General features: G+C 38.4%; 1 protein-coding gene and 1 long non-coding RNA gene across 16 annotated transcripts in view; one reads left to right on the top strand and one right to left on the bottom strand.

The window, feature by feature from the left end:
* TENM3 (teneurin transmembrane protein 3) overlaps window positions 1-26,494 on the top strand; it is a 1,337,386-nt gene that overhangs the window by 1,282,473 nt on the left and 28,419 nt on the right. For 12 of the 15 annotated variants that reach the window (XM_084518183.1, XM_084518194.1, XM_084518190.1 and 9 more), the window contains 7 exons: window positions 6,733-7,000; window positions 7,591-7,734; window positions 10,732-10,981; window positions 11,382-11,402; window positions 16,570-16,802; window positions 17,196-17,350; window positions 18,194-19,068. In XM_084518183.1, coding sequence (XP_084374309.1) covers window positions 6,733-7,000; window positions 7,591-7,734; window positions 10,732-10,981; window positions 11,382-11,402; window positions 16,570-16,802; window positions 17,196-17,350; window positions 18,194-19,068 — 1,946 coding nt within the window. The remainder of the gene's footprint in view (window positions 1-6,732; window positions 7,001-7,590; window positions 7,735-10,731; window positions 10,982-11,381; window positions 11,403-16,569; window positions 16,803-17,195; window positions 17,351-18,193; window positions 19,069-26,494) is intronic. The other 3 variants (XM_084518191.1, XM_084518197.1, XM_084518187.1) reach the window with 1 other exon arrangement.
* Window positions 13,532-24,232, bottom strand: LOC311436218. Its single transcript, XR_014692678.1, has 3 exons — window positions 24,037-24,232; window positions 23,531-23,639; window positions 13,532-13,638 (listed from the first exon to the last, which is right to left on the bottom strand). It is a non-coding gene; the product is annotated as an uncharacterized lncRNA (long non-coding RNA).

The raw sequence follows: 26,494 nt of genomic DNA on the forward strand, positions 1-26,494 counted from the left end.
CATCAAAATGGACACACTGTAGTACATCAAACTTCTTAGACTGCCCTCTTGTTAGAAATGTACTTCAAAACAGAAAATGAAAAGTGTTTTTCCACTGTGTCAAAAAGAGTCATGCAGTTCAATTTATCAATTTATTTTTAATAGAGAGCATAACATTCCTATTTCTTTTCATACTGAAAAAATCTCTGTTTTTGATGCTGAGGACAGGCTTACAAGGCAATGAGCGTGTGTGCTAATGTACATCCTCAGAGCTTGTGATGTCCAAAGTAAAACTTAATATCAAAAGCTTGTTTGCAGCTGAAAGAGCTGCGACTGGAATGTATTTTTCTCTATCATAGGTTGTGTTATCTCAGATAACCGATCACTAATGTAGTCTTCCTCAGCTCTTAAAGTAGAGTTGTGTTTCAAGTAGTATTTATGTCATTATTGATTTCTGATAAAACTTATTTCATTATTGATTTCTGATAAAACTTTTCCTACTGAAACAGCACTCTTTCTCCTTCCTCTTTTTCTCTCTTCCTCTCTCTCCCACCCTCACAATGTCATAATTACACAGGGCATGATTTTTCACGTTCACTAAGAAATATCCTTACATCTTCAAGGGAAATATAGAATTCAAAAAATTTTAGAGCTTTTTAAGAAAATAGCAAAATCATTAAGCAATTCATGGAAGGAGCAGGTTAAAAGTAAAGATATAAGGAAATTACAACTAAACAGTCATACAAATCAAGACCATGCTAGGAAGTTGTTGCTTTTATCCTATCTTTCTGTGCTGTTTTTAGTTGCAAGTCAATTAAAAAAAAAGGATTTGCAAAACACAGTCCACCGAAAAACAGCCCTGATTTACTTGTTTTGGCAACAGATGATAGATTCAGTTCCTGAAGTGATGGCAAATGGCTTCGATAGATGGTGTATAAATCAAGAAAAAGTAATAATAGAAAAATGTCAGAAAAAGAAGTCATTTTGTGAGCAGTGGGACTAATGAAGTCTAGATTCCAACTAATTCCCACTGCTATAATTGCAGCTGTCTGCCATGTCCAGTCCTTCCCCCACTGACTGCATTTAGCCTCTTTCTCATGGGAGTGCCAGTTTGGATACTAAGCTCCCTACACAAATCTTTTTTTTTTCTTTCTAGTCTTTTGTTCTTGTTGTTGTGTTTGTTTTGTTTGATTGATTGCTTGTGGGTTTGTTTGTTTGTTTGTTTGTTTGTTTCTAAAAACTAAAGGAACTGAGTTATCTTAGTGATTTCTACTATTGCTTCAGATTTGATTGAGATTTGCTACCAAGTTCAAAGGGTGGGAGATCTGGTAGGCAGGACTAGTGGCTCAGTCTGCTTTCCTTGCAAAACCAACTGAAGAAAAGGTCATATTTCCCTGAATACTAGGTGCTAATGGGTGATTTCTGATAAGGGAACAAAAGTAGTGTTGCTGTGTATGCAAAAAAAAAAAAAAAAAATCCAGTAATGTGTAAAAAAAAATCAAGAAATATTTTCTTTCATATACTTTGTTCATCAGACATACATGTATGTAGTGCCCTGCTTCAGCAGGTGGGAGCTGCACAGCCGTGCCTGGGAAGTACTCTTCAGGGTCATATTCCCCTCAGAAACACTTCATGCACAAGTCTGTCTCCCAAAAAATTCACCAATCTTATAAAAGATGAGCAGGTTCAGATTCCATTAAAAACTGCCTGTTCAGGTCCAGAGGAGCTGCTATAAATCTTTTCATTTAAAAGAGGGTGATGCCAGTTTAAAGCATGGGAGGCTGGCTGAAGGCATAAGGAAAGAAACCGTTTCCTGTGTCTTGCAGTCAGCATCAGTCACCCTGTTGGTGCAGTGTGACAGCGCTCACTGTCACAGACTGGAGAAAATGATGTGCTGCTATAATCATCATCATCCCTTGAAGTGCTTCATCATCCCTTGGAGATAATGTTTCCAAAAGAGTGTACTTAGTGGCTTATGAATCCCAAAATGATCAGAGGGGGAATTAAAGTCTGTGCTGAAGAAGCAGCACAAAAGAAAACTGAAAAAAGAGGACAAGTACAAGGAAACAAAGAATGCAGTAGGTGGAGAGGTGATCACAGACCCAGCAGATCATTACTCAAAATGGATGATAATAAATATATGTTAACTAAATTTGACTATTTAGACGTAATTTTTTATCCTCTTTCAGTTGCAAGTTAGCATGCTTTGCCTAGACTTAACTAGCTGAGATTAGTCAGCATGGAACAAGGAGTTAAACTACATGCAGATGAGTGAGATCAGGTTGCGCTGGAGCTGCTTATACGTATTAGGTAATATCATTGCTGTCTTTTTCCTAATATAATACATGTCTGTATGCCACATATTGCATTGTGGTCTGGCAGAAACCCACGTGTGAGTCACAATGAGTTCTGAAAACTCACAACTCAATGAGTTCAGTTCTGAAACTTTTTGTGGCTTTCCTTCTCCTACACTTCCATTATTCACTGTTACATATGCTTGCAAGGCTCCAAGATGCCTTCTGCAGGTCCTGAGCAGCTTGCTTCCATCACCTCAAGTGTGTGGGTGAATGAAGGCTGAAAAGTATTCTTTCAAATTGTATGTTTTCCTTCAAATTGTATGCTTACATGTGTTTAGAGGGAAGTGGCTTTGACTGCATCTGTGGAGCGTGACCTGCATGATTAAGGGACCAAGGCAGGTTTGGAGACCTACATTGTTAGGGGACCAATTAGTGAGAGTAGATGCTTTGGTTTAATTCCAGTGTTGCCTGGGTGAACTGTGGATGAATTTTGTCAAAACAGTTCAAGATTGCACACTTTTTTTCTCTGACTCTGTTTTACTACTGGCAATACTATGCAGCGGAAATTGGCAAAATTTCTTCACCCAGAAGAATTAAGGGTAAAATAGGGGCCTCTGTAACTTAATAAAATTATTATGTTTGTTACTTCAAGATGTCCAGGTTTTCACCAAATAAATTAACCTATTTTTTCATTAAACCTTGCAGTCTAATAGGACGCCTAGATATTTCACTCTTATATAGATGCTATATCCTGGTTTCACTTAGCTTAATCTGTAAACTCTGAATTTGTGCTGAGAAAACAATGAAGATTACTTCATTGAGCTAAATATTTCCATTTAAGTGTCCTTATTTTCCAGCAGTTTATCTAATTTTCTTCTCTTTGTTTTCTGTTTTAGGCTTTATATGTGCCTCTTGGTTTATGCTTTTACTGACACATTTTTAGCCTGATAGGTATATGTTTTTTTCCATCCTTCTCTGTGGTATCTTAACAATGCTTTAACTCTATAAAAAAAAACAAGCATTTTTTCCCCTTTTCATTTCTCCTTGCTTTATATTGTTAACCCAGGGTTATGTCTTTATAAGTTTGCTTAAGAGCCTCAATTCTAGGGGAAGTTGTTTTTTTAAAAAAGAATAAGATTTTTCCATCTTGAAATGAGCAGCTTCTGCTTAAAGAAGTATAATTTTAGTATTCTTTGGTCTCAAGCTTTGTGCAATAATAGTAGTTACCAATACTTACCCGTGTCTAAACATGCCATCTTTATCCCTCTCAAACCACGATGATGTTACATTTTATACAGCAGTTCAGCTCTTTACATCTCTGCAAAGAACCTTTTTCTGACACTAGAAGTTCAAGTTTACACTCATTTGTGAATTTTTTTCTCAAACCCTCTATTGAGGTTGCTCATCTGACAAAAATACTAGGCAATACAGCAGGCATTTTCCCCCTAATTGAGTGTAAATTCCCAATTCAGGGTTCTTAATACTATCATAGCATGCCACCTGAATCGCATTGTGGAGCAGGAAAGCATTCCAGAGCCTGGGCAGCTTTAGTCCTTCTGGCCAAGGACGAGGAGTCCTGAGCAATTTATGTGACTCAGTCACCCACTTGAACTTTGGGGAGAGGAAACTCTGTCTTTGAGAAAATTGAGGTGACCCTTATCTGAGTCCTGTAGGTTAAGTATTTCATAGCTTTCCTCCCAAGAAGCTTGATCATCCGTAAATAAAATGTCAGCCCTTCGAATGTGGTGGGGGGGCTATAACTCAGTCCCCGTAGGGTGTCAGCATTTCTGGAGGTAGTTTGATACTCTATCGGGAAAAGGTAAAATACAGACAGATTGGTTGTGCTGGCGATTCCTGATGTGACTTTTATACCCAGTGACTTTCCTGATTGCTTTACAATTGATGTGTTGTCATGGCTCCCATAGGATGCTCTCTGCTGTGCCCGATGATTTAACGTTTCAGATGAACATTAAACTGTTTAATTCTCTTTGTAATGCTTGATTCTAGGAGAGAGATTGAGATGCATAACCTTACCTCTAGATTTCGAAAGTTCGCAAGAAAATAAGTTACTACAGGGAATATTTTATGGAAAGAAGGAAGTTATAAGTCAGATTTCCAGCAGATGTTTGAGGCTTCTGCAGAAACTAATAATAGGGGTTCGGGTTTTTTTTGTTTTAAACCTCGCTGAGAACTGCGTGTGTCCTACTTTCTAATTTGATAGTAATCCAAATACACAGTGGAATTTCTTGGAAATTGAAACTTCAAGGTGTCCTCTTTATTGTCTGTTATCTCAGGCAAGAGTATCAGAAGACCACCTAAGTGTTTAACACTGCTCTTCCACAGTTAAAGTTGTAAAAGAAACAGTGGTCTTAACAGGAGACCAGTCAAGTCCATTAAATTGTGTCCTATTACAAGTGTATTATTTCTTTTTCTCCTCTTGCTTACGGAGAACTCCATCTGTTAGACCAGATTTAATGTGCAGTAGATGAGAGTCCCGCTGATGTCTTGAGGAGGAATTTGTCTTTTGTTCATTGGTGTTTTGTGTTGTTCCTTCAAAGTCTTAGAAAAGGAATATGTTCACAATTGCTTTTCTCTCTAGAGAGTTTTGTTTGTTTGTGCAGAAAAGATTTTCTTCTCATCTGGCTTAGATACTGTGTGTATATAGGACTGAAGGAGAGCAGACTAGATTTTCAAACAGAATTGATACAACTCATCTCCTTCCAGGTGATGGTACTGCTTGTCATTTCTCTCAGTGATGCCAGGTTGCTGGTGGGGGGAAAAAAGAAACTTTCAAAGGTTAAGAATTAAGAATTTCATTTGTCCGGTGTCTTCCAGTGCCTCCTTTATTTCCTACAGCTCTGTTACAGCCTTGCTGGAGGTGAAGAGTCATATCCTTACACATCAGGTTTTAGTAACCATTTATGCCAGACCATGAGCCAAAATACTATTTCTGATTTGTTGCTGCTATTGTTAAGGGGAAGGAGGCAAATGCAATTAATAGTATACAAATCTATATACCAGCAGTAGTGCTAACATAGGTAATGTTGTATTATCTGTTGCCCTCCTCAGGACCATAGAACCACATATTTTGATTCTGTTCAACCCAGTCAATTGTTTAAAAGCGGTGTCTGAGGATTCTCTAGCATAGAGAACACTGGAGAAAACCTGAGCTACAGAAATCCTGAGCTAACATAGCACTTCTTCAGTAGCCAGCTTTTGATGGCACTGAAGTCTCAGGCTTAATGTCAGGGATATTTGTTCACTCCCTGAAGTCTGCTTTCTACTGATACTAATTAGTGTTTGGTCTTCAGGGTTCAGGACCAGGAGACAGGTAGGTAAAATACAGCTTTCCAAACGTACTTCCCCAGGAGTGCTCTTTTGACACCACAAAGGCTCCAGGCTTGTGATTCAGCATCCTTTGCCCTCTATTCCCCCCACAGAAACATTATGTTTATAGATGTGTCTAGATACTTCTTTTTCCTTATTTTCAATAAGCAAGGATGGTTGGTAGCTGTGCAGCCGAAGTGCTGGCTCTCAGTGTTTAGGGACATGATTCTAATAGAGTTTTATGTCCCAACTGAGGTATAGGACAGTATTGGCTGTCTTCATCCATGTTACACAGAAACCTTCCACATCCATCTATCACCCACTAAAGCTCCCCAGCTCAAAGGCAAAGACAAGGTAGAGGGGGGAGGAACCTTTTAAAAATAAAATTGAATCATTGCACCTCTCTGAAATGAGAAAGTGGTGAGCTGATGTCTGAGTAGTGAATATTGATCAGGAAATATGGAAAAGCTTTCCCTGAGGCATCCTACTTATCTCAGTGAAATAAATGGAAGAATACTCTGGTTTAAAGTATTTACAATCCACAGATAATGCAAATAATAAACCACCTAAAAGTCCTTCCTGTGTTGCACCATTACCATGTGAACTTCAGGAGCAATTAGAGATCCTGACTAAATCTGAAGCTCTGCAGTGTTTTGAGGCTCTTTTGCCTTTATTATGTATCCATAGTTAGGATATGGATGGCGGCACAAGAAGGGGCTGTTTACACTTAGGTAGAAGATGCTTTTCTGCTGGTTTTGGAAAAAGCATTTGGGAAGGCTCTCCATACTCTCCTCTTCTCCATACCTCCACCTATTAAAATAAAGGAGACATCTTTGAAATCCTTCAGCAGAATGTATGAATTAAGCAGCTTTAGTATAACAAAGATGTTAGACTTTGCTATTCTGTAAAAAAAAAAAAAAAGAAAAAAAAAGAAAAAAAAAAAGTGAAATACTGTTCTTTATTTGTTTTTATTTTACATATTAAATGAAGGCCAGATTTAGATGATACTTCATAATGGATTGTTGTGTAGCACCATAGCATCATATCAAGCCCCGTTTTACAATATCTGCATTGTTACGTTTAATTTCCAGATCATTCACATGTTGCCTTTTTTCTTATCAATGCATAGGTACTTCATGAAGAAACGACAATACCAGGAACTGATCTGAAGTTATCATACTTAAGCTCCAGGGCTGCAGGATATAAATCTGTTCTGAAGATCACTATGACCCAATCTGTTATACCATTTAATCTAATGAAAGTTCATCTTATGGTGGCAGTGGTAGGAAGGCTTTTCCAGAAATGGTTCCCTGCATCTCCAAATCTGGCTTACACTTTCATATGGGATAAAACTGATGCATACAATCAGAGAGTCTATGGATTATCTGAAGCTGTTGGTATGTGTTTTAAGCAAAAGTTTGGGGTTTTTTTTGCATTTTTGCTGTTGTCTTGAAAATAGAGAAACACATCTGAAATACCTGTGTCCATTAATCAGAAAATGTTTAGCATAATAAGATGAGAAACAATGGTGGGTAGTAAAGTATATTAAACTACACAAATCTAAACTTTTAATTATGAGAAAAGCATGCTTCAAAAGGAAAAAGAGACTGCTCACTGTCATTTTTCACCCATAGTTCTTACCCATGAGTAACCCTCAGCCTAATAATATGGTATGGTGTTCAGTCTGTGCACTCCCCATATTTTAGAGCACAATAGCATTCTGACATAATTCACAAAACGGGTTTCTTCTGTACCTGTCCTCTTCTAATAATTTTTAATAAGTAAGATTATTTTAATAACCCAAGATTACTTTTTAAAGTATTTTGAAATTCTGTTTAGTATTTTCAATACATCTAAGGAAGCCGTAGGGATTTTTAGGTAGCCTGTGAGAGCAGAAGAACACACACAGTTTAGGAAATTACATTCTTTAAACTATTCATCTGAACAAGTTTCTATAATTAATGAGGAAATGCACTGTTTTTTTCAGTGTCTGTAGGCTACGAATATGAGTCTTGCTTAGATCTGACTCTCTGGGAAAAGCGGACTGCCATTTTGCAAGGCTACGAACTGGATGCCTCCAACATGGGTGGCTGGACATTGGATAAACACCATGTCTTGGACGTTCAGAATGGTAAGGAGTTACGCTTCCTCTTCCTAATTTTAATACTCAGCTGCCTCTCAACTGCCCCACACCTTAGTCATCTCATTTTAGCTTTTCAAATGTTTGCTTCCCTATTTTAAAAAACTGAAATTACAGAATGCTTTGCATGTAATAAATGCTTTGCTTCCTCCTACTAATGCATATGCATTAATAAGTGCATCTAACAGTGCCATTCTCTGTTGGATATGTTCTCCAAAGAAACCACCCCCAAAAAATTAAGTGATGCTAAAGAGACACTGTTTCTAAAGCAATTGTAGATGTCACCATTGTTATTGGCACTAGCTGGATGTATGGTAGCAGTATCTGGAACACTTCTTTTCACAAAAAATTAAAAATTAAATGGCAATAGCAGGCATTCCTGCCGAACCGAGAGGTCTCCACTTCCAGTTTTAAATCCTTCATTTATACAGGAGATTTTCCCCTTCAGGTCATGATATCCCCAGCCACAGCATGACTGCTGAGAGGCGCATTTAGTGCATGGTTACAATCTATTCTGGAGGATAAGCAGTTGTTTCCACTGTCCTCTCATTTAAACCCTTCCCTGATGTACATCCTCCCCAGGATGCGTGGTCAGCTCAACACATTGCAGGTGACAAATGACAGTGCCTTCAGTCAATGAAGGCTCCTTATGCCCCTCATTATCAGGACAAACTCCAGTGAGCAAGTCCTCTTTAATCCCAGTGAAAAGATGAGGAGCAGGACACATTTAACAAGGACCGTGCCTTGGCATCAAGGTCAATTTGTCCAGTGTGTCTCTCAGTTACTGCCAGGTGGGTGCCATGCTAAGGAAACACCAGCTGAACACTGAACAGGAGGAAATACGTAAAAATTGGGCTAGAAGTGTGTAAGAAAGGTGAAATAGACAAAGTTGCATAGCTTATGGTAGAAGTTGGTTGCACTCAATTTTTGTGGAAAGGAGGTACCCAGAAGTAATTCAGTGGGAAGAACATCACTTCTGTGGTACCCAGTGTCCCTCAGAGGTCCTGCTAGTGCATCAGTTTATTTGCTGTGATATGCTAATCATCACCTAAAAGCCTTGCTTCTGGCTAGTAGAAAAACAAAGTACCCAAATAAAGGGAAAGGTGTACCTCAATTGTACCTAATTTAAAAGTGGGTGGGGAAAAGTGCATATTCCTGAAAGGTAATTCATCTAAAAATGTAAAGAGCTACAATTCTAAATATATATATATATATATATATAGTATTGATTCTGTTCACAAGTTGAATTGGCAGTGGCTTTAAATTATTTTCAAGAGTACATTTGACAAGTAATGACTTTTCAAAGTGACGTGTGTCTAATTGAATAAACAAAGTGGAGAGTTGTAATGGCAAGGTGGGTGAGCTGGAGAAATGTATTCAGAAGAGAGTGCAGACACTGTTTGTACGGACATCCTAAGCTACTGCAGTAAATAGTCTAATGTGCATCTCTTAGTCTGTGATAATAGAGGAGAAATGTGAAGGACCAATTTTTCAAGGTAATGACAGAATAAATCAGATGCAATAGTGCACTGTGCTGACTTGTAGAATTCCTCTGATGAAAATTATAGAACTCAGCTATTTCAGGCAAAATTATGGTTCCATGATTGTCATAAATGATGTAATCATAGGAGAGGGGATTTCGTATACTGCTAATGCATTCTGGCTTTGACTATTCATGAAAAATACATTCTCCTTCTTTTGATTTAGATTACTTATTTAGATTACTTGTTGTTAAGTTTCCATAAACCATTTTCATTCTTCCCGATTTGATCATGTTTATTGGTCTTATGTTTATAATCTCCCAAATTTTATAACATTAAAAAGTAGTGAAGCCACCTAAAGCATTTAAAGGGCAAAGTGTTTTTTCCTCATATCTTTCAGTATAAAGAATGCATTTTCAGTCTGTAAGGACTGACAGAGGAATACATCTTAAATTTCCTCTAAGCACCTCAAAAGACAAATGTATCCCTTAGCCCCAAATTGCCTTTGAAACTGTATGGACAATTGATAAAGCATTTATCACTGTAAAGTACAAAGTAAGTGACACATGGTTTACATGGATTATACCACGAAAAGGTAAATTGTGACTTATGAGTACAACCATAACACCTGACCATTAGTAGAGTACCCATTGATGGATTCACTGAGGTCTATAATACAAGAAGAATCTGGCAACATTTTTAACATGCTGTAAATTCAAACATTTTTTCCAAACTGAAGATTTAACATAAAGCATGCATTTTTCTTCTCGGTTTCCTATGGAGGCTATAAGGAAGAAAAATACTGCTGGCACATTGCTTTGTCTTTACAAAATTACTGTTCCTTTCATGCCTCAAAGCAGAATTAAGTTTAAGAGACAGGTTGGCCTGGCACCACAATTTTTTTTGTTTTTTTTTGACATTTTTAATAACTGCCTATAACTGCAGACATGGTATTGAGGCAGACTTTATTGCCAGAGGTAGATTTTTATTGTGAGCTGAGTAAAGAGCCTTTTATAATGTAAGAGTGTGGCAATCTCCAACTTTTTGAAGTAACTGTTTAATTCATATTTTCAATTTGTGGTAGTAATCTGCTTTAGATTACATTTGACAACATATTCATAATTAGTTAAAGTAGGGCATTAGAGATGCAATTTGCAAGTACATTTTTTTCCTTTTTAATGATATATACACAGGTAGAATTTCAGTTATTTCAGGAGAATTTCTAAACAGAAGTTTAAAATACATTTTTACTACATTTTTTGGACAAGATAATTTAATGCTTTGTGTGTGTTTTAGTGACTTTATTAAAACATTTGTAGTTCATAACTAAGTTCTGTTACTTGTAGTGAGAAAAAAAGTGGTGCTGAAACAATTACAAGTCCGTTAAACTATATTGCTCAAATAAAAAGAGATACTCAGAATATCTATGCATCATCTCCTGTACGTACATTCAAGGTTTTTATAAACTTTGTTGTTGTTATTTTGTGATTTTTGTATTATCTGCCAGGAATCCTCTACAAAGGAAATGGTGAAAATCAATTTATATCTCAGCAACCCCCAGTTGTCAGTAGTATCATGGGCAATGGAAGAAGACGCAGCATCTCCTGTCCAAGTTGTAACGGTCAAGCTGATGGTAATAAACTACTGGCTCCAGTTGCCTTAGCTTGTGGGATAGATGGAAGTCTTTACATTGGAGATTTCAACTACGTTCGACGGATATTTCCATCTGGAAATGTAACTAGTGTTCTGGAGCTAAGGTATGTTATACTCACATTTGGACCTTTTGAGTTGTGAATTACTGATGCAAACTGAAGTGTGGAATGGATTTCTGATGTTGTGTAAGTTAGGGTTTCCAAATGCTTTTGAAGCAAAAAAGTGGACTCAAAAATTTTAACATGTTGGAAATAGTATTTAAAACTGAAATGATAAAAATTTACCATGGTAAAATACCTTAACTCTGTAAATGCAAACTGTGAGAATTTGGTCTTCCCAGAGTAATTATTCTGTGGGTTTAAAGAGTGAGCCTATATAGTCAACGTGAGTGGACCTCTTCACTAATGATAGATTTAAATGTTGCCTTCTTTTCATCTTCTAACATCCTTTCTGAATATTTTTCTAATAATGTTTTTCTGTTCTTTTTTACTTGCTCCCACCAAGAAATAAAGATTTTAGACATAGGTAAGCATTTCTTAAAGAAGATTTCTATATTTCTAACTGTTCTTTTTTCTTTTTTAACAAATGAATGCTTATAATGGACAAGTCCGTTCTGAGATGTATTATTAGGAAAGGGGAGTATTTTTCAAAAATAATGAGTTCATATGTTTTAGTTATGTCAGCTGTCAGGCTGCATCGTCCTTTCGGATACAAGCTCCTATTTTCTCATCACTCTCTGTCCACAGCCAGGCTTCTTTTTATGCTTGTATGTGCCCTCCTGCACTATCCCTTCATGCCTTCTTGCTCCTGTTCCTTTGCTCACACTTCCGCTGTTTCTCTCAAAACTCATTCATTAGTCAGATCCCCCAAATACAGTGAGAACAGCATATAACTAATAGAAGTATTACAGAAGTAGAAATTACAGAAGTATAAAGTGAGTTCATTTCATTAGCCTTTTGATGCTGAGCCTTTTCAAGCTCACATTAAACAGACGCTTTTGTTTAAATGTGAACTTTTCTTAGTAATGAAAGCTGAAATTGTCATGTAATAACAAGACTCCAGCAGTTCAGATTGTGAAGTACGTGAAGATTCCATAAGGCTTGTCACAGAAACAAGAGTAATCAGAGGGGTTGTAGTGCAGCATTCATCTGTCCTGGCATAGGTACAATAGTGGCAAGAACAGAGGCGAGGAAGGTGGATGCTTAGAAGTGCTTTGCCACAGCAGCTGTCACTGAAAAGGAGACAAAAACAACGTTATGCTAAAGCCTTGTTGGATACATGAAGCCCTGCAAGACTTTGTGTCAGACTTGCTAAGTACAGGGCTCAGCAGCCCTGCAGGGTCTCTTTCACTCCTTTTTTGTTGTCAACCCTTTTCCTTCCTCATTTTTCAACAAGGAGAGTCATATCTCGGTTCTCCTTTAGACCATTTTTTTTTTTTAAGTTCACTTAAATCTGAACCTTCTTTATAAGGACAGGTTTTATGTTCAAAAAATTATTTCAAGTGGGTTAGGCAAAAAATTCCATGACTAAATAAGACGTTTGCATCACTGCTAATAGTCAGAAATGGGAGGTGATGCATAGTCTGGCTGGTTTGAAGTTATTTTCCAGGTGTGACTCTGAGGTAATCTGATAATTTTAGATTTCATTATTAAGTTTAATTTGTATTTGTTGCACTACTTTTAGAAGAAATCCCTTGTGATAACACAAAGCTGTGATTACAGCTGTGTAAGACATTGTCTGACAAATGTGTGGAATACAGAGTAATACTGAAAATGGGAATTTGGAATGGACAAAGGGGATTAAGGAGCTGGTGCGCAACGAGGTGTGTTTTGCTGTGATTTAGTGGTGACGGTCTCTCCTACCTCCAGCAGAGTTGTGGTCACAGTCTCAGCTCTGGCCTTTCAGAAACAATTCAGTGAGGGCAAACATTGGGGCTTCTCTCTTTTATTCATGTACATGTTCATAAGCTCCAGACAGTGACATTGTAATCATACCGCACAAATTAGGGTAACAGCATCTTCATAGGCTTGTGTAGCAGATACAAAGTGGGGGTTCCTCCTGAGGTAGGCAGATGCCTTGAAGACCATGGACAATGAGCACTGCAGCAGTGGTCATGGAGCCCAGCAGGCAGGGAGGTGTTGAGCCCAGTGTACAGCCCAACATGGTCTACCTGAGTCTGAGTTTTCTCTCCCATCACAGGACGTTTTCCCAGCGTGAAAACTCTTAGGGTTTTGCTGCTCAGGGACTTCTTAAGCCACAAGTGTACCTTTATGTTATATCCCCTGACAGCTCTTCGTTCCCTTGATTTATTTGACATTTTTTAAACATGTAAACTTTGAGCATCCACCAGATCCTGTGGCCATGGGTTCCCCCAGCTTCAGGACACACTGCGAGACAAAATAGCTTCTTTTGCCTGGTGAAATATGCATTCACCAAGTAAAACAGATGACAAGCACTAAATACTAGCTGAGAGCTGTTATCTGCTCAAGCATTCACCTTTCCTCACCTACAGACATGGCGGTTCAGCACAGAGAGCAAATCTCCCACCTCAAGGAGCCTGTGCTCTAAATTAGGGAGACGCTGCAGGTCGAATTTATTCTCTAATCTACCAGTGACCTAACGTTTTTTCAGTCTGAAAGCTGAGCTGATGTCTTTATACACCCTGCTGCCTATGGCTGATTAATGCTGATAGGCATTCATGGAAGCAATTTTTAGAAGGACTTTGAAGACAGGGAGGTCACTTGTAGGCTATGGCGATATCCTGCAGAGAGACAGAAAAAAGTTTTCTTAGACCTAAAAACAGCTTTGAGGGCATATGGTTTAGATGGCATACATTGGATGGGAGAGTATAGACCAGGGCCAGAGCAGGAAGAGTAGTGTTTTTTTAAATTCTGCATGGAGAGTAATGCAAGTGATCTGACAGCTGAGGATTTAAAAGAACAGCATAAGCAAGATAAAGCAGTGAGAAACAGATCATGACAGCAACTAAACAGTAGGCAGCACTTACAAGTAAGTTTTTCTAACATTTTACCATTTTGCATTAAGAAAGCCAAAAACAGGAATGGGAAAATGTGCAAGGTCTGGTCGCTGAAAAGGCTTAAGCTGTGTGCACACATGCACGTGTGTGTGTGCTTTAAATCGTTAGCACTGTTGATTAAGTGCAGATAGAACAAGATAATTTGTAGTTGTTTGTCTTTATTGGACCGTGTTGGCATGTAACCGCTTGTTTTCCAGAGCCCTGTGCAGCAGCCTGGCAATACTGAATGAGCCCAGAAGCCACTGGCTCTGCATTCTACTTCTCTGTTCTTGTTATTGGTAGAGGGCAGAGCCTTAACATTATTTCAAACTACAACGAAATAGAAGAATCTCTGCAGCTTTGCAGGTGTTAGATACTTAACCCTGTGCTATTTTAGAGGTCTGCATAGTGTGCATAAATGTCTTCTGGCTAGGAAACATGGTTTTCAGTGGACAGTGATCTAGTTCCTCAGATTGTGCCTTGCTCCAGAGAATTGGTGGTTTGTTCCTAACGGCTAAAACTACCTCAGCTTTCTGACCTTCCCTTGAAAAGAAACACCAAAGTTAAGCCTGCTGTATTGCCTCAGAAAGAAACCATTAGACATTACTTAAGACAAATTGAAGAGTTTATATTGATTCAATAATATCCTATGTGCTCTCAAACCTCAGGGTTGTTGGGATTATTTTGGATAAAATGAGAAAATATCCTTAAATTGTCGTCTGTATTTTTTAATAAGGATGCACTACTTATTACCAGAACTCATCCTGACTAAGAAGGACTGTATCATTTTTGCTGGAATTAATTAAAATATAAATGTTTTCATATATATGAAGAGAGCAGCTTTAAAAAATCTTTTTTAGATATTTAAAAAAAAATGTTAGGCATAAATCATTTAGTTGATTTGATGACTCTTTATTCCAACAACTGAAAAATGCAATTTAGGCAATGTTAAATGAGTTGAAGAAAAGTACCTTAATTTAGATTATAGTAGCATAAGAAAGGACTTTATTTTAAATTACAATGAAATAAAATTTAATTCACATTTTGCTATGTGTTTATACGTGAAATGTCTGCAAAGTTTCTTAAAGACCAGAGTAATCATATAAATGGGTATAATTTAATTTGCAGCCCATGGAGATATAAATAATTTGTACACTATATAGTGATCGTATAAATGATCTCTTTGTAAATTAAGGTTCGGAAAATACCTTTAAACTATTTAGTGCATTGGCAATAACAAGTTTTTAACAGACAGAAATTTGAGTTAAGGCTCCACTTAATTGTTTTCAGGCATGCTGTATAGCATTCAGCTCTGTAACAGGGCTTTTTAAGAGGTGCTAATCACTGTGTATTTGATTTCATTAGTCTGCTTCACTTGATTTCTTCCTTCTGCACCAACATGTTTAAACTCTTAAAACCAAAGAAAATCCTATTTATGCAACACATTTTTCTGTGTTTTTGTAATTGGAGAGCTATAAAAATCTGTCCCTGCTAAAAGGCATCGTTTGTTCACAAGTTGTTCCTGTTGGTCTCTTGTTGCTTTTTCCAAGTGGCAGTACATAAAAATGTGTTACATTAGCACAGTTATGTATTTACAAAATGTGAAGTACAGTGTTCTGCGAACAGATGTTTGGATATCACCAAGACTGGTAGATATGTTTCAGCAGCGCTTTTGCAAACATCAGAAGTGGAACTGACTGTTCTGACACTGATTCAATCCATTAGGAGAGCATCTGAAATTACCTCCTGTGTTTACATGACCTTATTTCAGTTCTTCATGCCGTAAATTAGGTCAGGAATCCTAACTGCGGTGGGTTAAGTTTCTACGTCGTAATATATCAACCCAAAAGGTACTCTCCAGGGTAGGTTTTTTCACCAGCAGGGGAGAAAAGACAGTAATTCTCAATTATGTAGCACCAGTGGAGAGGCAAAGTGTACGTTTCTGAGAAAATGGTTAGCAATATATATTTTCACTGTAATAAAGACTGTGTTGGCATAGTTAGTGGTTTTGTGCCAATGTGTACAGTTGTTTGAAATATGATTCTGTGTTAAGGAAAACGGAAAAGCTCCGCTCAGTGTTCTGGTGGAAAAGATGACATTTCCTAATGCATTAAATCATGCATGTCACGTCTTTGAAAGCAGTGGATTAAACAAATACTTATGAAGGATGTCTTATCTCTTGCCTGTGAACTAATAATATGAACTCTGCCTTATCTGTTTATGAATTATATAAACCGTGCACCCCAGCAGCCTTATGTAAATTATAATAAAACGGAGAGGATGATAACAGCAACAAAGTGTAAGCTAGGGTTGGGGTCATGCTGCAAAGTTTGAAACTGAACCAAGGTTTCAGTCAACACCAGTTCTAAGACTCCACTGTTTTGATGTGGCCTATTATGGCGATGAGAAGTGTCTCTATAGCATCGTAGACAAAATCGAATTTTCTGTCCCAAAAGGATGACTAGTCTAGGTTGGCCTGCCTCTGACACAGGAAACAAATGAAAACCGAGAAAAGCTTTGGGGCCATGACCTCTGCTGCATAAGCCCAGAGCACCAGCATGATTGTTAACTATTTATATATTAGTACAGACTGTGTGTGAACTGAAATCTTTTCTTCTTGGTCCGACGTTGGTGCAATTAATTACAGCACAAGCAATGTGTAATTCCTTTTTACAGCAGCAACCCAGCCCACAGATACTACCTCGCAACTGACCCCGTGACAGGAGATTTGTATGTTTCGGACACAAACACACGCAGGATCTATCGGCCCAGGTCACTCACGGGTGCGAAAGACCTGACGAAAAATGCTGAGGTAATAGGAGGAACCGGGGAGCAGTGCCTGCCCTTTGATGAGGCAAGATGTGGTGATGGAGGCAAGGCGGTGGAGGCAACTCTCATGAGCCCTAAAGGTAAATATGAAAGTTCAGAGATGGACACGGTCATGTTTAATACAAGAGTTGGTTCAAAAATGTAGTTTCGCATAATTTTTCCCAACGGGGAAAACCATTGAGGAAGAGAGCTGCAGGAGAGACGGGTTAATTTTGTAGTCAATATGTGGCTTTCATGGTTATTGAGCACTTCAAAATGCTCATTTAGATTATGTGTTTGGCAAACAATGGTGAAGATGTAAAATCAGTGTTGCATGTGGTCCCACTTACCCAGTGTTTCAGGTTAACTTAAATGCTAGGCCTTTTTCTGCCCTTAATATACACACCACTATATACATACCACTCAGGCCCGTAGTTATAGATAATATATTAATAGCTGGCACAAGAAACTAATTTTTATCCTCTTCACTGAAGGAATAGCAATCGACAAGAATGGGTTAATCTACTTTGTTGATGGGACCATGATCAGAAAAGTGGATCAGAATGGCATAATATCCACATTGCTTGGCTCCAACGACCTGACCTCAGCACGGCCTCTAACCTGCGATACCAGCATGCACATCAGCCAGGTACATGTTAACAGCCGCTAATTGAGAAAGCAAATCTGGGGCTAGAAATGCAAATGCAGCTTCCTTGCCCATTAAAATAAAACTGGGTGGAGTGTGTAATGAATATTTAAGAGGAGAATTTGTGGAGAAAGAAACCTATTCCAAGGATGTGAATCTCAGTGTATTCTCCTAGCTATAAATGCTGCTGTATTCAATTTTTCTGCCCATAAAGTTCAGTTTAGTTTAGAACAGCAAAACCATCAGCAGGAAATGTTAAGTCCAGTAGTAAATACTGGAAGAACGACAGATATGTTAGAATTGTATTGGCATGTCAATGTTTTCTGAATTACTAATAGCCTACTAGGGTGAATGAGAGGATATATATATAATAGAGCAATTCTTTTTTTGTCTCAACAAGTTTGTATAGGTAAGAAGAGATGTCACTAGTGCTGTGTTTAGAAATGGAGCACAGACCAGTGTTTCATAGTCTGGAATGTAGTAAGTTATTTTTGCTGGTGCAAAAAAATGACTACTGTCCATGAACACTAGACTGATAGCTCTCTTTATTTTTATTTATGCATTGGTGATACAAACAAGTATGGCACTTATTGGAGGGGAAATTTGACCTGTATTATAGTTCCAATGCTGCTGTTTTTCAATGAAGCAGTCATCTGGAAACCTGTCCCCTTACCTCCCTGAAATCTTTCATTTGCTGCATTTCTTTTTGTACAAGTCTTTTTGTCTTGATTGGTTACAGCAGATGAAAAATATCCGTACAGCATTCTCTAAAACTGAAGGTGAATTCATTCATTTCATTTAAGGTGCGCTAGTGAACTGTGTAGTAAACCACTTCTCTTTGTTAAGGTTCGTCTGGAATGGCCTACAGATTTAGCTATCAACCCAATGGATAACTCCATTTATGTTCTGGATAACAACGTAGTTTTGCAGATCACCGAAAACCGTCAGGTTCGCATTGCTGCGGGGAGGCCAATGCATTGCCAAGTACCCGGAGTGGAGTACACGGTGGGCAAGCATGCTGTACAGACCACATTAGAGTCAGCAACTGCCATTGCAGTGTCTTACAGTGGGGTACTTTACATTACAGAAACTGATGAAAAAAAGATTAATAGGATAAGGCAGGTTACAACCGATGGAGAGATCTCATTAGTTGCTGGAATACCTTCAGAGTGTGATTGCAAAAATGATGTCAACTGTGACTGTTACCAGAATGGAGATGGCTATGCTAAAGATGCCAAACTCAATGCCCCTTCCTCTTTAGCTGTGTCTCCAGATGGCACGCTGTATATTGCTGATCTGGGAAACATTAGGATACGGGCTGTGTCAAAGAACAAACCCTTATTGAACTCAATGAACTTTTATGAAGTTGCTTCTCCAACTGATCAAGAGCTTTATATCTTTGATGTCAATGGTACTCACCAGTACACTGTGAGCTTAGTCACTGGAGACTACCTGTACAATTTTAGCTACAGTAATGATAATGATATTACTGCAGTCACGGACAGCAACGGGAATACTCTTCGTATCAGACGGGACCCCAACCGGATGCCAGTAAGAGTGGTCTCTCCTGATAACCAAGTCATCTGGTTGACGATAGGCACTAATGGATGTTTGAAAAGCATGACAGCACAAGGACAAGAGCTTGTTTTATTTACCTACCATGGCAACAGTGGACTTCTGGCAACTAAAAGTGATGAGACTGGATGGACCACTTTTTTTGAGTAAGTACATAAAATAAAGCTAGATGCTGTATAGTTCTATTGAGCTATACAGCACCACTTGAAATATTGCTAAAGACTGGTAAGTAAATGTGAAGATGACACTTAATATCAAAAAACACTGGAAGATACTTTTCGTTTTCCAGGCTGTCCACATCTATCTTATTTATTCTAAGCATTGGGTCTGCATAATCTTAAATTCATTATTTTCAATTTATGTTTTATACATTAAAATAATTGTGAGACAACATCTCACTCTTGTCAATAAAGTTGTAACTCAGACAACTACGATTTTTACATTTGCATGAGAAACTAGATTTTTTATCCTCTTTGCTCATTAGATTGACATTGTTCTGCAGCAAATACTGACAAGAAATGTGCTTCACTGCTAAACATTTTTTTCTTTATTTTTTTTAACATCTTTTCTTATTACATGCCTGCACTTTCTTTTACCCACAAAAGGCTGGGTGGATTTTTTTTTTTTTTTTTTTTGAAGTGGTGAAAGCTTGTTTCCCTGAGTGGCAAATATCCAGGACCATCTCCTGGATGACATGACAAGCTTTCACACAGGTGGACCCTGGGTGGAGGAATCTGAGAAGAGAAAGCAAGATCTTGGGGGAAATACCATTCCTGTAGGAATAAACTGAAAACACAGACCACCAGCAGTGTGTGGTATACACGCATGCAAACACAACAGTGAGAGATACTAGATTTTTAATTTTACCAACCTCTGAAAAATCTTTTAAGTTAATTGTTTCACCCTGTGTAAGTCATTATATCATCAACGCCTGTTCATAACATTAGCAAAAAGTTTTACGGAATCCTCAATTACATTGAAGGAGGAAGGTCATGACAGTTTATAGATAAACTAGTAGAACCTGACAGTTCAGATAGCGCCTTTAAAGGCAGTTTCATCCCCTAATGAACTAGACTACAGACTGATATGCCAAGCAAAACATATCAAAAATACAGCTTAAAACACAATTTATTTTAATAAAGATTGATGTAAAATTAACACTGATTTTTTGCAGTTATCTCAGTCAACTGGAAAATAATGTGTGTTCTTAAATCACTTGAAAGACAGATGCCATGGTTGGGTAAAAATGTGTCTGTGAAGGAGTGGAAGACGTAAAGTTAGTAAGATAAGTAAAAGCATTAGAGAGCCCTCAGTTGAAGTATTCAGGATTACAAAGGGCATCATGAAAATCCAGTAAGTCATTCTTCTTTTTTTTTTTTTCCTTCTTTTCTCCTATCTTTTAGATGAAATGCAGTAGCAACTGCTGCCAAGGTCAGGGCCTGAAAAAAGCTTTCAATTCAACACACATGATAAAGAAAATAAAGTGCTGGTGTCAGGCAGTGGCAGCAAAGCCAAACATCTGTGTTCTGAGATAACTTCACATTTATGTCAGTGTACATTTGGCCGAGGCAGTACACAGGAAGGCTATGAGCACCTGTATCTACTCTCCAACCTTTACATTTGCCCATCAGAGACACGAGAGCAGCAGGTGCTGCTTCACTGCATATTGTGTCCTGAAGTGGAGACACGGCTAGAAGTGCTGATTCCTAACAAAGACAGCAGGTGGAATGGCACTGCTGCCAGTTTTAAGGTATTCTTACAATAAGCTGCAAGTTGGCAGGCCTTTCGGAGTGGGCACGATACCAAAGCATTAGCGCACGTCTGTAATATTTAATTGTGCATTTGTGCATTGCTGCGCATCTTTTTAGGTCCTGCCAAGAGGACACAAGCACAGCGAGGATACACAGAGGAATGAGAGAGGCACAGAGGAATGAGAAGCTGTTCAGTCAGGAGGGCATGTGTTCTCAGTCCCGGGAGTTAGCCGTGTCCTATATGCTGAGAGACCAAAGCACAGCTTCAGATGGGCTGTAAATACTCATCTATTTCCACAGAGTAAATCCAGTATTTAACTGTGACACACAAAACCCACTTGTTTCCAACATGTGATTTGGGCAAGGCAGTCAATTTGGGGGATAGTGAAGTCCCTTACTGAAATTAAGGCATCTGTTGGGTACAGCAGGCACTTCAAATCATGCTGGCATTCATACTGAATAATTGAGGACCCAGAGTTTTAATCAGGGCAGTAATTTCTCACCACGATGTGTGTAGTTTTTGCGTGCCTACTGTGGTGCACTGCAGAAGCAGCTGATGGCTCCTGAATGTATCGTCATGGTGTCTGCAAGATCACAAGAAAAAAGCAGATACTCTGTTCGCCAGTAAGCGTTTTAAAGGCCTGTATTTTTCCTCATAGGAAGAATTTATGCTACTGTGTGTCATGAAATAGATAGTTATTTACTGAGTTTGTAAATAGCCCTCTTTCACATCTGGTCTGCTTTCGTGCAGGCTTTCTGGTCTGTGTTAGGTATGTCCAGCTGGCTTGCACAGAACCCAAAGGGCAGGCTATTCCCCTCAGAAAGTATTAGTATTATTTCCAAGCTGCTGTTTATGCACTTCCTAAACAATTGCCTCGGACCAATGTCTCATTATAAGTCCCAGGCTGAAATAATTATGGAGAGAGCAAAGCAATTTCATTCACCCCAAATCTGCAAGTGTATTAGGCTTTTGCAGAAGCAAAGATATTAATCTCCTCTCTGTATCCATGGTGAAGAAGTAATCTGTTTAATTGCAACACAGAAGATGGAGATTAGACATTTGGAAAAACTTCACTGTGAAGATTTTGGAGCCCTGAAGCAGACAGACAACAGTGACCCCTTACCCTTCACAGGCTGTCTTTAAGAACAGATGAGACATCTTTGAGGACTAACTTGGGAAGAACAGATCCTGCCTTGGGGTAGGGGCTGGACCATCTGACCTCTCAAGGTCCCTTGCAGTCATGTTTTCTATGATGCTCTGTACAAGCTAATACCAAATATAAAAAATTATGCTGATTATGTAAAGCTACAGGGAATGAGCAAAAAAAAAGCACCGAGTTATTTTTCTTGCCAAAACAGCATTCTTAAAGACATCCATTGGGTATCAGAGCTGCTTACTGTTTTTGGACATAAAATCCCCATACACTAAATTTGTGTCTGTGTACTTCCCTTTTGAAGAAAAAGTAGATAAAAACGAGACCATTCTGCATCTTTTATTCTGGGATCAGCAAACATTGTTTTGACTTTGCTTTTCAGTGGTGGTGATTTGTAATAGTAAATCTGCCTTCAGCTGGATTTCCAGAGGCTTCTGCATCTATTGCCGAAGTGGAAACCATGCATAGTGTTCAGGGGCTTGTGTTGGAGTGACATGGTGTGTGTGTGTGTGTATCTCAGCCCCAGCTTTTGGCATTTTTACGTTGGTAGGTAGGATGGGCTAAAAATTCTTCAGTTGAACATTTTTCTGCTGAAAAAAATGAAGTCCTGTTAAAGCTATAAGGTTTCCCTAGGATGCCTGGATAGGAATAAGAAATGAGGAGAAGAAATTGTTCTGACTTTCTTGTTCTATTTTGGTAATAGCAAAATATTTCAGTTTCATTACTGGATACATTTTCTTTTCATATAGGAGTTTGTTTATGTATTTTATTTACTTTATTTACTCTATATTATTACTCAGCTTCTCAAAATATTTTGGGAAGGGAATAAAGTTTATATTCCATTGTGAATTTAGACTTTCTTTCAACTCAGACTTAAAACCTTTCAACTGTTAGAATTTCCAATGGAATAGAAATGTCATTTTTCATCTGTGATTATGGCTGGGTTGTTTCACCATTTGGTGGTCATGCATCTGCTTAAATGGCAGAAGTTACAGTGGAGTAAAAATGCTGCATTTCTAGTAATAAAAAGATCAGTCTTCACAGCCAATTCGGTAATAGCTTTGTTAACTCTTGTACAAATCTGTACAACTGCACCATGGATTCTGCTGAGTTCTCAGTGATGTGGGAGTAGATTTAAGACAACTATTTAATTTTTCTTAATTTTTTGGAGCAACTTTTTGGTGAAAAGAGGAACCTTTGAAGAAAATACTGCATCCCAAAATTGGCAATCGCTGCCCTGGCACATATGACAGCATCTTTTTGTGTTGTCCCTCTTCCCTACAATCTCAGTCACACCAATATCAGAGCCAAAAAGAAGTTTACTTTTTATTTTATTTCATCTGGACACTAAATGATCTAGAGTTTATTTTATTTAGTCTCCACTTTGCCTGAGGGAAGGACTGGCATACAGGAAATACTTGTTTTATTCTTTGTGGTTTTCAAAGTGAAAATTACAAGTGCTTGTAATCAGAAGTGAACTCCTAAGAAGCCCCGAGGTGCCCCTGTGCAACTGGCTCAGCGGTGCAGGAAGGCAGAGCCCCCAGCCTGCCATGCCACGTCTCCATGAACGCCCTGGTGTGCCAGCACTTGCCAGCCAAGTCAGCTGAAAATGCTTCAAAAGCTCACTTAAAAAATAAATTAATTAACTAATTATTATTTTTTTTTTTTTTTTAAAAAAAAGCAGTGTGCATACAAACTGGCACCTGAGTGGTCTCTTCCTCACAGACGGCTGAGGACAAGTTGTGGTCAGCCCAGCATCAGGTGGCCGGGATCCATTCCCAGTGGTCCCGGCCTAGGTGTGTCTGCAGGCTCCTTTGTAAAGAGGCAAAGCGCTCAGTAAGTTTCCAAAGGCAGCAAATGCTACAGTTCCACACATCTACATTTTCTTTCATTTATGCCTCGTGCCCCCGTTTCCCTGAGAAGTGCAGACAACATAGCGATCGCCTTTGGCTTCCTCTTCCCCCTTTAGCTAATCTGAGGTAACTTTGCTCCCTTAGCTGTGAATTCTTTCCAGTAGCCACTGATTATTATCTCTTTCCTGTCTTCTCCACTCTTGCCTCGCTCTCCTTTTGGGAGCAATGTCAGCAGGCAATATCTGATCCAAACTAAGATGCCTCCTCCTCTTCCCTGCGATTTCACTCCCTTTCTTCCAAGTCTCTTTTTGGCTCTCCAGACCCTCCCCTCCAACTGCGTTTCCTTACTTCCTTACCTCGTATCTTGCTCCTTGCCATGTCTCCTGTCATTTCTCTAAGGCGTGTTTGGCTTCCCTGCCTTTTCCTTTCCCAGAGGTGCATTTCTTCTCAATCCCCTCTTGTATCTCTTGACAGTCCGTCCAATGTTTCCCCGGGCACTTCATGCCCTGAGCTCATTTGTCTTCTCATTCCTCTCCTCCCTCTCTCGCTCAATTCCTGTCTCCAAGGGAATGCAACAGAAATCAAAGAGAGTGACATTAGCAGGCAGAGCTCTTACAAGTTTACTTTGCTCCCACAGTTAAATTAATGAGCTTTCCAGCCCTTCCAGAAAGGCGGTGAAATTGTGCAGACTGTGAAATCCTTACGGTAATTTTACAGGCAAGAGAGTTGCAGGTGAAATGTATTTCCACTGCGTGCTGCAGAGTATCACGCTTTACATATGAAGCTTTTATTAACAATGCATTCATTGCTGTGGTTGCCTTAAAACTGCAGCATTCAGAGTAAGACCCTGCCTCTGGCTTGGACTTGTTTAGTTTCCCCGTGCAGCCGGCACATCATCTGTAACTGTCGGCATTTGGCAACAGGGAACAGATGATATTTTGCAGTATTTCTCCTGCTTCGTCTTAATGGCTTTCTGGTGGAGTCTGACTTGGAAATACCGAGTTTCTGCTTGCAAAAAGTCTAAGGAACTTTTAATGAAAAGTTAAATTTAAAGAAAAGCAAATATTTAATTTCAATCACGTAAAAATTATCTCCCAATAACAGTGTCAATTCACTTGAACTTTTACGGTATATTAAGGTGTTCACAATTCAGTTTCCATCATTAATATTTGTATACTGTTTCTTGTAAATTTGGGGGTAACTTTGGGTACATTTTGGGTTTTATTTCTGTTTCTACTTGTGTTCATTTTTCTATCACATTTTTGTTTCAAAAAATATCAAAAAAATGCCTACTCTTTTTTTCTTGCAATTTTCGGGCTTTCATTATAATTTGATTTTGTTTTCTTAAAAATACTAGAACCTGGTACAAAATTGTAATCTGTTTTTTGTTTTGTTTTGGTTTGTTTGTTTTTTTACCAGCTCTAAACAGTGTCCTCTGAATGTCCTTGGTATCACAGTGCTGTTTAGATATTTTTCTCCTTTTACCATCAACAGCCTTCTGCACCTTTTGCTTTTACTGTCGCTGCTTTGTGCTTCACCTGTCCAAACTGCAGTGGCTTTGAAGTAATTAACCACACTCATCACATCAGTTTTGTATAATGTTCCCATACTGACTTTTGCATCCTCACATGAGCCTTTACTTGCAAATCATGTCTTACAAGTGTGATAACATTAATCTTCCCATATTATAATTACTCAAGCAACTTAATTCATGTTCTCTTCATTCTTATTTTTTTCCTAAGTGTCTTTTTTGGGATATTTTCTAGATACCTAGTCCTTGCACATGTGCCTCTTTATCCACGTTGCTTCTCTGAGTCCAGCAGGCAGTGCACATATTACTGTCTGAAAGCACCTTTTAGGAACTAGCTGGTTCTCTGTTAGTCAACATTTGGTGTTTCTCCTCCTCTCAACATTGAACAGACTGAAATTCTAGTAGGTGTAACCTTCTCTCACCGTTTCATATAGACCCATGGAGGCAAGGCTGGCCAAAAAAACTTTAAAGCATTTCCCTCTATTCAAACTAGACAAATATTTCCTCTGCCCAGAGAGAATTCATGGAGAAAAATATCTAGTTGATGTGTGCAATTGTGCATGGCCACAGCAAACTGAAGAATATCCTGTGTTTTAAACCTTCTCCTAGTTACATTGGTACTCCACACACAGAACTGAGGACTCATGCAACATGGGTTTTCTGAGGAGAGCTTAGTGACAGTTGTGCTTCCTGTCTGTACTTACTATGTTTCTCTTTAGATAAATTGTTAATATATATTTTTTTTAATTTCTAACTTAAACTTCGTTTTGCCGAGAACAGAGATTGTGATCTCACAGTTTTCTCAGCAGGAACACTAACTCAACTTTACTGTACATTTCATAACTATAATACAACATGCTGTTACATAGTCTGATAAGGGTTATGCTGTCAGTGGAGAACACAAACTTGCAGTTTCAGACTCATCCTACTAAATAACAAAGCAGACATGTTAAAAATAATCAATTAATAGCAATGTAAAATTTTTCAGAGAACTTCAGCTTGTACCCTAATTGCTCAGGTATCAGTAGCAGATCTGGTTTGATAGACATTTACCTGTTCCTTTTTTTTTTTTTTTTTTTTTTTTTTGAATGTTTGCTATTTCTTGTCCTTAGAACTAGTCTAAGTAATAAAAGTAGAACTGAGAAACCATTGAATAGGTAATAATATCAAAATAGCAACACTGAAGACACATATCATTATTACATCCTACGTGCATGAGAAAAAAAGAAGTGCTTTGATTTCTGCCAAGAAAATCAGCATATGATGTCTCTGTGGTTTTGGAA

Source organism: Aythya ferina (genome assembly GCF_964211825.1).
Source record: "Aythya ferina genome assembly, chromosome: 4".
NCBI classification, from domain to species: Eukaryota; Metazoa; Chordata; class Aves; order Anseriformes; family Anatidae; genus Aythya; species Aythya ferina.